Source organism: Dicentrarchus labrax, unplaced genomic scaffold (genome assembly GCF_905237075.1).
Source record: "Dicentrarchus labrax unplaced genomic scaffold, dlabrax2021, whole genome shotgun sequence".
Lineage (NCBI taxonomy): Eukaryota > Metazoa > Chordata > Actinopteri > Moronidae > Dicentrarchus > Dicentrarchus labrax.
The window spans coordinates 23,898,747-23,912,883 of record NW_026136706.1 but is presented as its reverse complement, the minus strand read 5'-3'; the positions used below and the strand labels follow the sequence as shown (position 1 = coordinate 23,912,883).

General features: G+C 40.6%; 2 protein-coding genes across 3 annotated transcripts; both read left to right on the top strand.

Moving 5' to 3' along the window:
• Window positions 1–1,043: 1,043 nt before the first annotated feature.
• gjb8 (gap junction protein beta 8) lies at window positions 1,044–5,222 on the top strand. Its single transcript, XM_051404501.1, has 2 exons — window positions 1,044–1,226; window positions 2,105–5,222. The coding sequence occupies exon 2, from the start codon at window positions 2,138–2,140 to the stop codon at window positions 2,945–2,947; it is 810 nt and encodes a 269-aa protein (XP_051260461.1). The 5' UTR covers window positions 1,044–1,226; window positions 2,105–2,137; the 3' UTR covers window positions 2,948–5,222.
• An 88-nt stretch (window positions 5,223–5,310) lies between these two features.
• Window positions 5,311–12,635, top strand: gja3 (gap junction protein, alpha 3). 2 transcript variants are annotated; one of them, XM_051404499.1, is made up of 3 exons: window positions 5,311–6,098; window positions 6,737–6,798; window positions 8,096–12,635. In XM_051404499.1, the coding sequence occupies exon 3, from the start codon at window positions 8,131–8,133 to the stop codon at window positions 9,529–9,531; it is 1,401 nt and encodes a 466-aa protein (XP_051260459.1). In that variant the 5' UTR covers window positions 5,311–6,098; window positions 6,737–6,798; window positions 8,096–8,130; the 3' UTR covers window positions 9,532–12,635. The 2 variants fall into 2 exon arrangements, with proteins under 2 accessions (XP_051260459.1, XP_051260460.1); XM_051404500.1 differs by having other exon boundaries at window positions 5,311–6,798.
• The last annotated feature ends 1,502 nt before the right edge of the window (window positions 12,636–14,137 follow it).

The following is a 14,137-nucleotide window of genomic DNA, read 5'->3' as shown; positions in this document are numbered from 1 at the left end:
GATGATGTGGGTAGCATTAAACGGTTACTGATAAGGCCCTGGATCCCAGGAAACAATGAATGGAAACATGTCACAAGTTCTACTTTTCTGCTCTGCTCATGTCACAGATTTCATTTCACAGTGATGTCAGGCCGGAGTGACCATCACGTGTGACAAGTTGTACTGCTACAGTATAAACATGTTTATAGGTTAGTTACAATACAAGTACATACGAATTAGAGGTTAAGTAAAATGTGTCTTTACAAGTATATGTGTACAGTATGTGCATATACTGTACGGTATGCTGTATATGCAAGTAAGAGGTGTTTTCAGACGTACCAAAAATGTTTTTAAAAAATGCCACACTAGCACTATGTAATGTGTATAATGTCAAAACATGAAACTAGCATCAATTACTCCATCTGCTTTAGGATAAATATTGTTTCTGAAAAAGGCTGAATATAGACATGTGAATACAGTATATAGTTGTGTAGTGCAAATAATTGTATTTCATTAAGCTATCGGGCTGATTTGAGGTTTATAGGTTTTTTTTGGTTGAAGTCACCTCAGACTAAATTCCAGTTAAAAATGAGAAGTGGTAGCTAAGTACTATTTAATTTTACTAATAAATGCAAACTGGCCATACAAGCTGGTTAAACATATCTACCTAGTTCCTCTGCCTGACCTTCAGTATGTGAATCAGTTGAATTGGCTTTTTTATGCTGTCCAGGATCATGATTCATTTATAAACTTAGTCTACATTTCTCCATGGAGCCGGTTTAGCTTTTTGAGTTTTGATCATTGAATTTTTACCTAAATAAAACAAATGTGACCCTGAAACTCCACCACTGAGGTTTAACTCAGCCAATGAGAGGTTTCCTTTTTCACACAAGCAAAACTTCTATCTGCTGATGTTCAAATAGTAATCATGCACGCACACACACAGAGTAAGTAGGTCAGTGGTAGCTTTCAGTCTGTCTCTTCTATGGGTGCCTGGCTGGCCCAACCCTGATCTTGGCCCCGCCCTCCCGGTCAACAGGAGGGATGATGAAAAACCTCAGGAGACACAGGTGCGTCTCACACAGCTTCAACACGGGACAAGTCAAACTTCGTCCCCAACGAGCGAGACTCTGTTCCTGTTGGAGTGCGGGGACAGGATTGTTCAGACACCAAAAGAATAAAAGTATTAATTGTTTTCACTTCATGGAAAAGTATTGAAATATTTTGGACAAGCTCTACACAGACAGGTGAGTGACTCATTGTACTTTGCCCTAACTTCTTAGTATAGCTGTATAGCAACAATAGGCAACCATTATTTTTCTATTAATAATAATATATTACAATAATAATGGTATTGATACTAACAGTAACGACAATATCGGCCTTTAGTTTAAGTGAGTGTGTAATCGAACTATTTAGTCTGATTTATGTCTCATTCGCCAATAATAATAATAATAATAATAATAATAATAATTAAAAAATTAGCCGTCAAAACACTTATTTACGCAAAGAAAAGAAAGATTGCGTATATATTGTACATTTATTGAAGGTAAATTCTCATCAGTAATTGAGGTAATTGAATCACATCGAAAAAGACCAAATTGGCTTTTAATACATCAAATGTTTCTTCTTTAATCTTTAAAGCTTTATTGTTATATGAAAAGTATGATTTATTTTTAAGGATAGAAAGAATAAAGATGACAGGAAAGAATATATGTTATATGTTATATGTTATATGATAAGGAAAAGGATGGCTCTAATGGGTACACCACAAATCATAACCATGAAGCAGCCCACAGACTGTATAGTGGAGAAAGGTAATGGCTTTTGACAGTATGTCACAATTTAATACATTCTCAAAGGGATTATCATGCTAATAATTAATTATGAATACTTACATAATAATCAAATGATAGTAGTATCGGTTATATAAGTCAAATGTGTTAAAATCCCTGTTTAGGGGTGCAATAGGCACAGGGGACAGCACAGATACTACCTGATGTTGTGTGCACCGGTGGTTGGGGGACCAACCCTGCACTTACTGTATGACTCAGTGCCTTCAGATAGTTAGACGTTCTGTGAGAGGTAATTTTCTGGGCTGTTAACCTTCTGCTGAATTTTACAGGTTGTCTGAGTTTCCACAGTCCCCTTCGCCACAATGAGTTGGGGGGCACTCTACACCCAGCTGGGCGGCGTCAACAAACACTCCACCAGTCTCGGAAAGATTTGGCTTTCTGTCCTTTTCATCTTCCGCATCACTATACTGGTTCTGGCTGCTGAGAGCGTCTGGGGGGACGAGCAGTCAGACTTCACGTGCAACACGCAGCAGCCAGGCTGTAAAAATGTCTGCTATGATCACTTCTTTCCTGTGTCGCACATCCGCTTGTGGTGCCTGCAGTTGATATTTGTATCCACACCAGCCCTGCTGGTAGCCATGCACGTCGCCTACAGGAAACGTGGGGATAAGAGGACCATGATGGCCTCCAACGGCACAGAGAAGATGACAGATACTGACCTGGAGACACTGAAGAGGAGGCGTCTGCCAATCACAGGCCCACTGTGGTGGACCTACACCTGCAGCTTGTTCTTCAGGCTCATCTTTGAGGGGGGGTTCATGTACGCGCTGTACTTTGTCTACGACGGCTTCCAGATGCCCCGGCTTGTGAAGTGCGAGCAGTGGCCTTGCCCCAACAAGGTGGACTGCTTCATCTCCAGGCCAACAGAGAAGACCATCTTCACCATCTTCATGGTGTCCTCATCGGCCATCTGCATGGTGCTGAACGTGGCCGAGCTGTGCTACCTCATCGTCAAGGCGCTCTTGAGGTGCTCGACCGGGTCAAAGCAGAGGAGACACAATTACACCAACACAGACAGCGTGACACGGGACAATGCCCTTCTGCAGAACAAGAAGAACGAGATGCTGCTGTCTTCTTCCACAGATTCGACCAGCAACAAGACCATGTGTTAAAGAACGGCCATCAGTGGTGGATGGGTAACAGAGGAGGAGAAAAACATAAACTGAAAATGCTACCACACATAATGGTCATAGTTTGTGTCTATAATTAAGCATCTACCAGAATTGTCTCATGTGAATGTGAAACAGCTTCTGAAGCAGATTTTGAGACTGTGGGAAATTAAAACAGACAGAAATCACAACAGAGCTTAGTTTAACTAGACAGCAGCATATGTAGTTAAGGCCTAACGTCTTCATTCATTTATAGGGAAATCACTGTATGACATGCATTTGTTCTGCATATATTCCTACATATGGCCTTAAATTTGCCACTTAAAGCAGCCAGATGTTCCCTGAAGCAAAATGAAATTAGTATATTAATAGTAAATTAGTATAATTTAAAATCTAAAGGATTCCCACCGTTGAGTGTTACTTTGAGAGCCCAAATAGCCGCCAAGTAGCAGTGAATGCTTATCGAAGACAATAGTATCTTTGCATCAGTGGATCTTTCACATTATCACAAGTGTCACCTTTTTTTTCATACAGTGGTAAGTTGAAAGTGTTTCATAGAGGTTGATTGTTCACAGTTTGAAAGTGCATTGCACGAGTGACCGTTGAGGTTCTGAATGAGAGAAAAATGAGTCTACGCTGACATCTAGTGGTTCACGGTGGAACCTCTAAGAGCACCTGAATGATTTACTTACCGTTTAAGAAGAGGAAGGGAAACAAATGAAGTCATGAAAAGTGAAGCAGAAACAAGGTCCAAGTGTTGTGATTAGTGTGTAGTTTACATGAGGTGACATGTGGTTGACATTTGACAGTAACTAATGAAAGCAGAAGAGTCTGTATGACCCTGCTGTATTGAATCAAGCGACTGTAGCATGAAGTTTAAAGATTTCTGAGTTTCTATGAATTATGCTAGAGTTTTTCCTTTGTGTGTTAATAATTACTGAGAAGTGTGTTGCACAGAAGATTATGCTGATAAAGAATTTATAAAACATGGTGAAATCTTGCCTACACAACCACAGTGGTTTAATAGATTTGATGTTCCTTGCTGTTTAATCAAATCAGAATGTCTTTTGTCTTTTACTTGAACTGAGAGTTTGAAACTGAAGTGCTTTTTTACACGAGCTGAATAACCTTAACACGCTGAGAATGTGTTGGATATTTTCACACATTCGTGAAATATGTATTATATTTTTGGACTTTTGCATTTTCTAACATTCGCTTTTGCCTCCTGATGATGCTGATTATTGGACAGATAACTTCAAAAACTGCTCCTGAAGGTTCTTTATTATTGTTATATCGACCGAGTCCTAAACATGATATATTCAAGTGTTTAATATTGAGAATCATATGAGCTTTTTTCGCATCCAGAAGTTGTCCTGTTCAGCCCAGACCTGCTCCTGTGTTATTTGGACTTGTGTTGTTGTTGCAGTGTGTACTGACCCCAGCTGGCTGTATCAGCTTTCAGCATGTGTGCCTTATTTTAGCCACCACGCTAATCGCCCTCTTCATGTGAGGAACTACGGCCGATGTCAAAGTGAAAATGTCTTTGTCCTCCCTCCATCCAGGAATAGCTGAGTTGGATTAGTCTCATCTGTGTTTGAAAAAAAAAAAACCTTCTGTGAACAGAGTACAGTGATTGGTGATTAGGAAAGATTGGAGAGGGGTGTGTGAGACGAGTTGGACATCATTTAAGTTTGTCAGTTCCAAAATTATAGAAAGAAAATCTGGATAAGTTGTATATTGACATTACATAACTGGTTCAGCCTGTTGGGAGTTACAGCTTGAAGTGTAATGTTTTCAGTGGGTGAGAAAAGTTTTGACCAAACATCCAAAAAATGGCATGTCATGCATTGTCACAGAGAAAGCACAATATATTTAGAAAATATATTTGTGATTTAAAAAAAAAAAAAGTTTTTGTGTCTGCTCTACATTGACCATTGACCTCTTGCTCTCTGTAACAACATTTTGATGCTACATCTGTGATTGCAGCGGTGTGTGATGGACATTGTTTTTAAGGGACGAGCCTGATGATTCCAGTCCCCAAGATGTTGTTTTTTTAACACATTTCTGTTCAGATTTCTTCCACATTCTAGGGTTGGTAGTCTGCTTTTAACAGCAAACAACATACTAATGAACAGATGGCTTTCTAAGCAAGAAATGAAGAGATTTAATATTTGTGATTGTGTTTTGTACCTACGAAGTTTTTATTACACTCGCACTTTGATCCTTGAAGTCTTTTTGCTCTTTGAGACCTTTTTTTCATAAATCAGTAAAAACAAAACTCTGTGGTTTGTCGTTTTGTTCCATTAGTGTGTCACATTGTCTCATACTGTACAATGCCCTGGCTCCCTGCAGCTACCCATTTGATGGGACATGCAGGATCTTCTATTTCATTTTAGTTTATGGGTGATGCTCTAAAAATGTTGAATGCTCATACAGCTATTATGCTCACTTTATGTTATTTTTGTTGCTTTTAATCATCAGACATCAGGTTTTCATGAATTTCTCAAAGTAGTGTTTTATTTTGACAGTGAGTACAGTGTGTCTACAGGGTCAAAGGTGAGTTTATAGTTAGCCTTTTCCCCTCAAATGTGGTAACTATTGCTATTTTTACACGGAGTTACTGTTGTTCAGAGCCTGTTCAGGTTGTTGTACAAATTGTGCAGAGGTTTTTCGGCAACCTTTGCGCACATTTTGGACAGGTTTTGGGGAGGCTGGCAGGGGCGTGGTGTGACACCGGACAGGCTGATGACTCTGTGGATTCAGTCATGCATGGTCACACAATGTGACAGTCCAGACATGGCTGGAAACGGGAGGCAGCTCCGTCTAACCGAGCCCCATCTCCGACTCCAAGCCGCCTCCAAAAACTAACAACAACAAAGGAAAACTTTTCCTTGCGCGCGTTCGTGGGCCCGGGACAGACAGCCACACTGACCACACTCCTGGACAAGTTTGTGGATGAATGAGTTTGTGAGGCATTAAAAAAAAAAAAAAAAAAGAGTTTGTTGAGCTGTCAGGGAGACGACAGGTTGCAGGTCTGGGTTCAGGGAGACAGAGGGAGGGTCGCTACACGCTTTTCAACGCACTCCAACGATGGCGCCAATGATGGCAGATGGATTTGCTTTTCTTATTTAACTATGACATCTCCGGTCTAAAGGTATGATGGATAAACACTGCTGTGAGTTTTTTTTTTCTTCTTCATCTGCTTAAATGGGAATGAAGTAAGACCAAGTAAATGAAGAACTGCGTGTTATCAGGTAATTAAGCGTAATTACTTCAGTTTGACTAAATAAGAAGTGAGACAAAAGCCTGACAAAGCTTGTGGCGCTTAAAGGGAGTCTGGGGACTCTGGTACACTCTGTATTGTCAGTCTGACAGGTATGGTAGGCTTTGTATTTGAACCTGGCTCTGTCTCACCATAAATACCCCAAATACCTGTGAACCTGAGAGACATCTATTTATGTAAGTGTGCCACTAATAATTAAGTCATCACAAGGTCAAATGTTACATGTAAAACACGACTTTCTGACTCTCTGATACTATCCCAATATTTCTATCAGATATTTCTAATGCAAACTGTTATTATGTTAATTATTCTGTTAAAGATTTTAGACTATTGTCCATTTTCATAAAATTATTATTGCTATAATCTGAAAATATTTAATTTTTTGATCAAAACATGCACATAACTTTTAATGTGTTCTTTTGTTTAATATAGCTCTATTGGTTTTAATCTGCTAACCAAAGTCTCAAAGAAAGAGTGAATTGTTGTTTGATAATGCTTTTCTCTTCCAGGTGTCATACATATTGTGAACCTTGGTCGATGGATTTATTACCTTTAATACAAGAATATTTTAGTAAGTTTCTTTCCCTGTATGTGTGTTGGATTTGTTGTATGGTTAGTGTTTGTTCAGTGTACATAATATATACATAATACATAAGATGTAAAGAATAACAGCAGGTGTTACTTTGCTCAGAGTGTCCATCTCACTCACATACATTTGTCTTACTTAAACCTTAAAGTGTAGTTTGACAGGCCTGTTTAAATGGCTGGTCTAAATGTAGTATTTAATCTGTGGCATCAAATAACAGATGCAGTGCTAAAGAGATTAGCCAATCAACAGAGAAATAATTGACAACACTTTAATCGATTAATCAACATTGCCAAACAGCTTCAGCTTTTCAAATGTGAGGATATGATCATTTTCTTCTATATATATAGTTTGGACCATTGTTTGAACAAAACAAGCTATTTGAAGACATCAACTTGGGCCCTGAGAAAAACCGTAATTGGACATTTTAAAGACTAAATAATTTGAGTCATCAAAGAAAAAATGTATAAATAAATTGATAAAGTAACATCTTCTGCTAAAGTCTTGTCAAAATGAAAAATTCCACTTTCAGAGTTTTTGAAACTTAAAAAAATCACTGTCACACAATTATTATATTATTTTCTTTGTAATTACAGTAAACTCAGTTTGATGTGGCTTTAGTATTACAGTTGAGAGAGGGAGAGAGGAAGGGAGGGAGGGCGGCGTGTGTGTGTGTGTGTGTGTGTGTGTGTGTGTGTGTGTGTGTGTGTGTGTGTGTGTGTGTGTGTGTGTGTGCATGTGCCACACCAGAGCCCCATCTCTGCTAAATGCTGTTTTCGAACATTATAATGTTGATCTCAGCACATGCCTGCTGGGCAGTGGAGCGAGCAGGTGAGAGAGAGAGAGGGAGAGGGAGAGAAAGGGAGAGTGAACCAGGGTTCAGTCAAACAGGTGGCCTATACAGTATACAAGCTACTAAAAAGCGTCTATGTTTGAATCGAATGCTGTGTTTCGATTTGTTATCGATATGCGACGCCTATGTGGCGGTTTTCTATAAAGACCTTGTTCTGTTAAGCTTTTTATGAAAAAGAGGAATATGTCGGAGAGTAGTCGACACGTCCGTTCTCATCCATGTCCTTGTGTCTTCTTGTGTGTTCGTATGTTTAGAGTGTTTAACCTCGGGGTAAGGCCTTACATGGAACTCTCTGCAATGAGAAATGTTCAGATCAACTTTGAATACTTCAAGCAGCTTCATAAACATTTCTTTAACTTTCTCTCACACCCTCTCTGTATGCTTCTCCTCTTTTTGTTTTTCCATTCCTCCCTTCTTTGTATACTCCAGCCTGTACTTTCTCCATAGGCTAGAAATCTTGAAGCATGGGCGACTGGAGCTTTCTAGGGCGGCTGTTGGAGAACGCTCAGGAGCACTCAACGGTCATCGGCAAAGTCTGGCTGACTGTCCTCTTCATCTTCAGGATCCTGGTGTTGGGGGCTGCAGCCGAAGAGGTCTGGGGCGACGAGCAGTCTGACTTCACCTGCAACACCCAACAGCCTGGTTGCGAGAATGTCTGCTATGACGAGGCCTTCCCCATCTCGCACATCCGCTTCTGGGTGCTGCAGATCATCTTCGTGTCCACGCCGACTCTCATCTACCTGGGCCACGTGCTACACATCGTCCGCATGGAGGAGAAGCGGAAAGAGAAGGAGGAGGAGATGCGCAAAGCAAACAGGTTCCAAGAGGAGAAAGAACTCCTTTATAGAAATGGTGCAGAGGCTGGAGGAGGAGGTGGCAAGAAGGAGAAGCCGCCAATCAGGGACGAGCATGGCAAAATCCGTATCAGAGGTGCATTGCTGCGTACCTATGTGTTCAACATTATTTTCAAGACCCTGTTTGAAGTGGGATTCATTTTGGGCCAGTATCTCCTCTATGGCTTCCAACTGAGGCCCCTGTACAAGTGTGCACGTTGGCCCTGCCCCAACACCGTTGACTGCTTCATATCGAGGCCCACTGAAAAGACTATTTTTATTATATTTATGCTTGTGGTGGCTTGCGTGTCTCTTTTGCTGAATTTGTTAGAGATCTATCACCTTGGATGGAAGAAAGTTAAACAGGGCATGAGAAATGAGTTTAACCCCGACTGCGAGTCGCTGCGCCGCGTCGACATTGCAGAGCCTGAGTGTTTGGCCTCGGCCTCCAGAACTGCCCCTTCCAGCCTCAGCTACCCTCCCAACTACACAGATGTGACGGCGGGCAGCGGGGCATTCCTGCCGCCCATTGGGCCGGCAGCTGTGCCCTCAGCAGCGGAGTTCAAGATGGACAACCTCCAGCAGGAGCAGTCCCTCCGCCAGTCCTCCCCCTCTTCCCACTACTACATCAGCAACAACAACAACCACAGGCTGGCCACGCAGCAGAACTGGGCCAACCTGGCCACCGAGCAGCAGACTCGGGAGATGAAGGCCACCTCTCCCTCCCCATCCTCCTCTTCCTCCACCAGCACCAACAACGAGCAGCAGCAGCCCGTCGATGCTGCACTGCTCCTTCCCACCAGCAACACCAACACAACCACCACTGCTGCCTCCAGCAGAAGCAACCCTGACACTGCCTCCAATACAGGCAGCTGGGGTGGGGGGAAGAGCGAGCAGGAGGAAGGCCATGTCACCACCACCACAGTGGAGATGCACAAGCCACCAGTTACGGTCAGCACAGACCCTCGGCGGCTCAGTCGGGCCAGCAAGAGCAGCAGCATCAGGGCCAGGCCAAGCGACCTGGCTGTCTAAATCTCTTCAGCCCTTTCATGTCCCTAAACCCTCCCTGACCAACACCCCGCGTCCCTCAACCCCACCCCCAAACACAGTGATTCTCAGACAACAAAATATCACAGGCATGCATAAAGCAAAGAAAAAATTTAAAAAACTTAAAAAAAAAAAATCACAAAAACAGAAGGCAAGGCGACAAGATACAGGACAGCAGGAAACCTTTAGGCAAATGTGAAATGACTTGATCAGCAGTCAGTTTAGTGCAGTCGGTGAGTTGCAGAGTAGTTGAGGCAACGTTTGTGTTTTTGGTTGGTCTTAATTTATGCACACAAAATGTGATCATGCAGTGCTGCAAAGGCACAAGGCTTCGCTCACAGCAGTGGATGAGGCAATGGACATTGTGATGTCACAATTTTGCTTCAAAATGGACAAATCTCACAAACGTGTTTGGTTTGGGGGAAAATCTCATGGTGTTTCTCTATTTTTTTTTCTTTTTGTTCAGCCTAAAAGACTAATTATTCTAAATGAAAAGGAACATTTGTTGAAACAATGACTGAATATTTTTTTATTTTATCTGGTGGAACAGAGGTAACTGGCATTGTCGTACACATCAGTTATCCGATGTATAGCCAGGCAATTCCCTCATATATCTTGTCCATCATTGTCTGGTTTCGCATTCAAATCGGCAGCGCAAACGTGCACTGCATGTTGAACTACATGTCAACTGCTGGTTCCAGCGTTCGTCTGTGGACCTGGAAGGTCTTTTGCTGCAGCACTTCCTGAATCTTACGAAGCAAACACCTGTTGTGTTAAACAGAATTCATCCAGGAAGTAATTTTATCAACAAACATTACATGTATTGTGTTCCATGTACTTGTGAATGCATGTGCAGCCCTACAACTCACCGATTCACCGACAATTTCGCATGGCAAAGTTGGCTAGTTTGGTTTTACCCATGATCCCTTGCAGCGCTTCCTGCAGAGACAATAAATATTGCAACTGAGAATGGAATGGACGGAGAGTCCTCAGAATAAACAGACATAGGCGCAGTGTGGACAGGATATGGGTCAAAACTGCTGGTAGAGGTCATCCCTGTGATGCCAGAATGTACCTGGGTCTCTATGAATACTACATTGTCAATAACCTAGAGATCAAAACCTTCCCATCCTGCTGTTAGTTTACAAAAGAGGAAAATAGGAGCAGAGTCCCTTACGCCTGCCTCTGTCAGCATCGCCTTCAGTCAACATGTCTGAAAAGAAAAATGCTCTCCACTAACTGCACAAATGACAAGGCATTGCCTTCAAAGAATTACATGGCAAATACATGGCAGTCACCATCTGATATAAAGAATAACAATATTGTCGAACAAACAACCTCCCAAAGCTCTTTGGTTAGACTTGAAACTGCAAATTTGTTTAGTTAGATTGTTGGCAGACATTTTAGCCAAAAGCCCTGTTTATAATAATCAAACCTAAAGATTGAGAGCGACTTTGGGAGTTAAACGACTTTCACCGTCACACATTTCATGTGCTTCTACATTGGTTTTATTCTGAAAAGTGCTATTTTTTAAAAACTGAATAGAATTTTACTCATAAATTGCATACTTGTAGTAGTTTGTGATTGCGAAACAACTACAGTTAAAAAAGACAATGACTGGCGTTGCGAATATCTTAACGCCATGGTGCAGTCGACCTTGACGGCTTCTATTTTGTTGTGTTCATCTTGATACTTAGAGATCTTTAGGAACCCACCCTTTTAACCGAATTCATCAGCAGCCGCAGTCCCCTGTCTCTGTTGTGTTACTGTGCTGTTTGGTTCATTCACAACCCAGGCACTCACGCTCAAAAAGCTTTTTTTTCTCTTTTTTTTTAACTTTACAACCTTAATCCACTGTATTATCCTGTGAGTTCAGTTCTGGGGCACAGCAAGTACACAGTAACACTGTGTGAAAAATAAATAATCTGCATTGGACATATTGCACTCACAGGGCATACAATTAAGCACTAATATATTAGTGCAAAGCAATCTATAGAAACAATACTTTTCCAGCAGTTAATGTGCAGGTTAATACACTGGAGTAAGCCGTGTAAAATGGTAGCAGTTGTTTTTTAAATTTTCCTGGGGGGGAGGGTTACAAAATAATGGTACTGTATGGTGTAAGAGTATCTGTACCCATATGGGTATAATGTTTAGTACCGTATCTTACTTCAGTTGCTTAAATGACATTTAGTGCAAACAGAAGCACAATGAGGAGAATATAAACCTACACAACGCATAGGTAACAGCAGTCTTTCCCAATACATGTTTCTTGTTCAAAATGACAAAAAAAAAAATCTTTGTTATCTGCATTTGTTTTTGATCCCTAAAGTTTACATTTTGGTAGTTGATAAAGATTTGCACATTTAGGAAAGAAAAATTGCTGTTCTGCAATGCTAATATTGGTAGTACTAGAGAGAGAAAGAGAGAGAGAGAGAGAATGAGAGAGAGTGAGAGAGAGAAAGAGAGAGCGCGAGAGGCCAAACTACCAATCTCTATGATCCTCAAAGGAAAAAATGTCTTAAAACAAAAACGCAGTGGCTCTTCACAGAAAAGGCAGTATTAAAAAAAGAAGCTGTTATTTATCTCAAGCTCAGATAATGATGAGTTTGAAGGACAACAGCAAGAGAGAGAAATAATAGTAGGGGTATTTTTCTGCGTGTTCACTCAGTATGTTCTCACGGACTGGTCGGGACTCTGGTTAGACGTCAGATCAGACGGCTCGACTGGGTAGCTGGCCCTTTCCTAACCCTGCATTCAAAGCCCTGACAGGATGTTGTGTTCAAAGCCCGTTGTCCCTGTGACTCCTCCGAACTCTCTCCTCTTACGTGTCATGCAGAGCATGATTTCTCTGGCTCGTCAGGGAGAAAGAACCATCAAACAATGCTCAGAACAGCAAACTGTTTTCAATGCTGTCTTAAACAGGAGAAGTGCCTTGTGTATGAATGATTCTTTTGTAAGAACAAGTTGATGTAAATGTTAATTTACCTCAAATGTTTACAAAACTGTTACTAAATAAATTTTTTGTACCATATTTGTTGTTCTGGCTTTCACTTTTGCGAGTAGATAAACAACAACCGGTGTAAGAGTTCAGGGTCAGAGGTCTCTTAATAACATGAGTGTTCATCAGCAGATGGAGTTAGCTCAGTTGCTGAAGATTGTAAACTCTTCTCAAGTGCCCTCCATTTCAAAATTAAAAAATGTCAGAGTCAAGTGCTTATGGAGAGGCCATCAAATTTGTCATTTGTTGCCTGAAAGATAAAATTCTTAGCAGCTATACATATATATGTATATATATATGTGTATATATATATATATATATATATATACATATATATATATACACACTTTCAATGTCTGACTCAAAAAAGTATATGTACAAAAAGATGTATATCTAGAAATCAAAATACAAGAATAATTTGTTGTACATAAACCACTTGTCTTGGTAGTCATTTTTATAAGTTTGATTTGTTTAGTTATCTTTATTTATTTCTACATAAATCAAATTCACCTACAAATTTTAACTAATCGCATTTTAATATGACTTTTAAGTTTATGTGTCATGTATGAGACAACACAAGATAATGAGTCACAACTTTGTTTTTCATTATGTAATAATGTAACAAAATGTAATACAGTTTCACTTCATAAGGCTATCGAATAACACCTTTTGTAATAGTCTGCCACATTTGATAATAAACAGCCTGAACCCAAAACGTGATAGATTTTCCCACATTTTTAAATAAATGTATACATATTGTAGGAGCTATAAAATGTGGGAGTTGCAATTTTCTGTAAAATGCATTTTGAATAAGCTGAAGCTTTTTAAAGGCCTTTTTGGGGAGCCCTTTCAAAAGACAGCTGCAGTAGTTGTCCTGAGTTTGACTGCATTTGTAAGATGATAACAAGCTGATCTTGTATATTGCATTCATACTGCTTATTACAAAATGTGGCAGATTATTACAAGATGCAGGGGTTGTTACATAACGAGTAATTACAACTGTGTATGTAAAGAGGTGAAGAAATATTTATTTCATAACATGTAGTTCTAAGGCCAATATTGTATTGTTTTCATATATTATTGCCACTTACATAATCTGTCAACAAACCAGCGTGTAGTTGTTGTTAATCTGAACTGCTGGCTTCCTGTTTGCTCTTCAGGATATGTGCTGCCCACATCTGCATCAGGAGAGCTTCTGAGTGTCTTAGGCATTACTCTCATTGTAGACTCTTTGACCTCCGACCTCCCAACTGTTCACTCCCTCACTCTGCATTCCAACAGCAAATGTCAGAATGTGACGCTGAGCCACAGACACACACACAGCCAGACCCACTTCATAACCACATCCAGAAATAATTAAAATAAGACGAGCGTGTCAGTGTTGCACCTGAGAGTCAAACATCGATCACAAACTCAGTCTGCGCCATCACAAGAGCTGAGTGACAATTTACAACACTGTGCAATACATGATAGAGGTGGGTGAAATTTACAGCTGCTGGGAAAGTTCGTTTTGATCTAAGGGCACAGTGAGCATCAACAATGCAACAGCTACACAGACACACACAAAGAGAAATAAGTGGACTAACTAAA

Coding starts and splice junctions, on each gene's coding strand:
- gja3 (XM_051404499.1), top strand. CDS start 8,131: ATGGGCGACTGGAGCTTTCTAGGGCGGCTGTTGGAGAACGCTCAGGAG.
- gjb8 (XM_051404501.1), top strand. CDS start 2,138: ATGAGTTGGGGGGCACTCTACACCCAGCTGGGCGGCGTCAACAAACAC.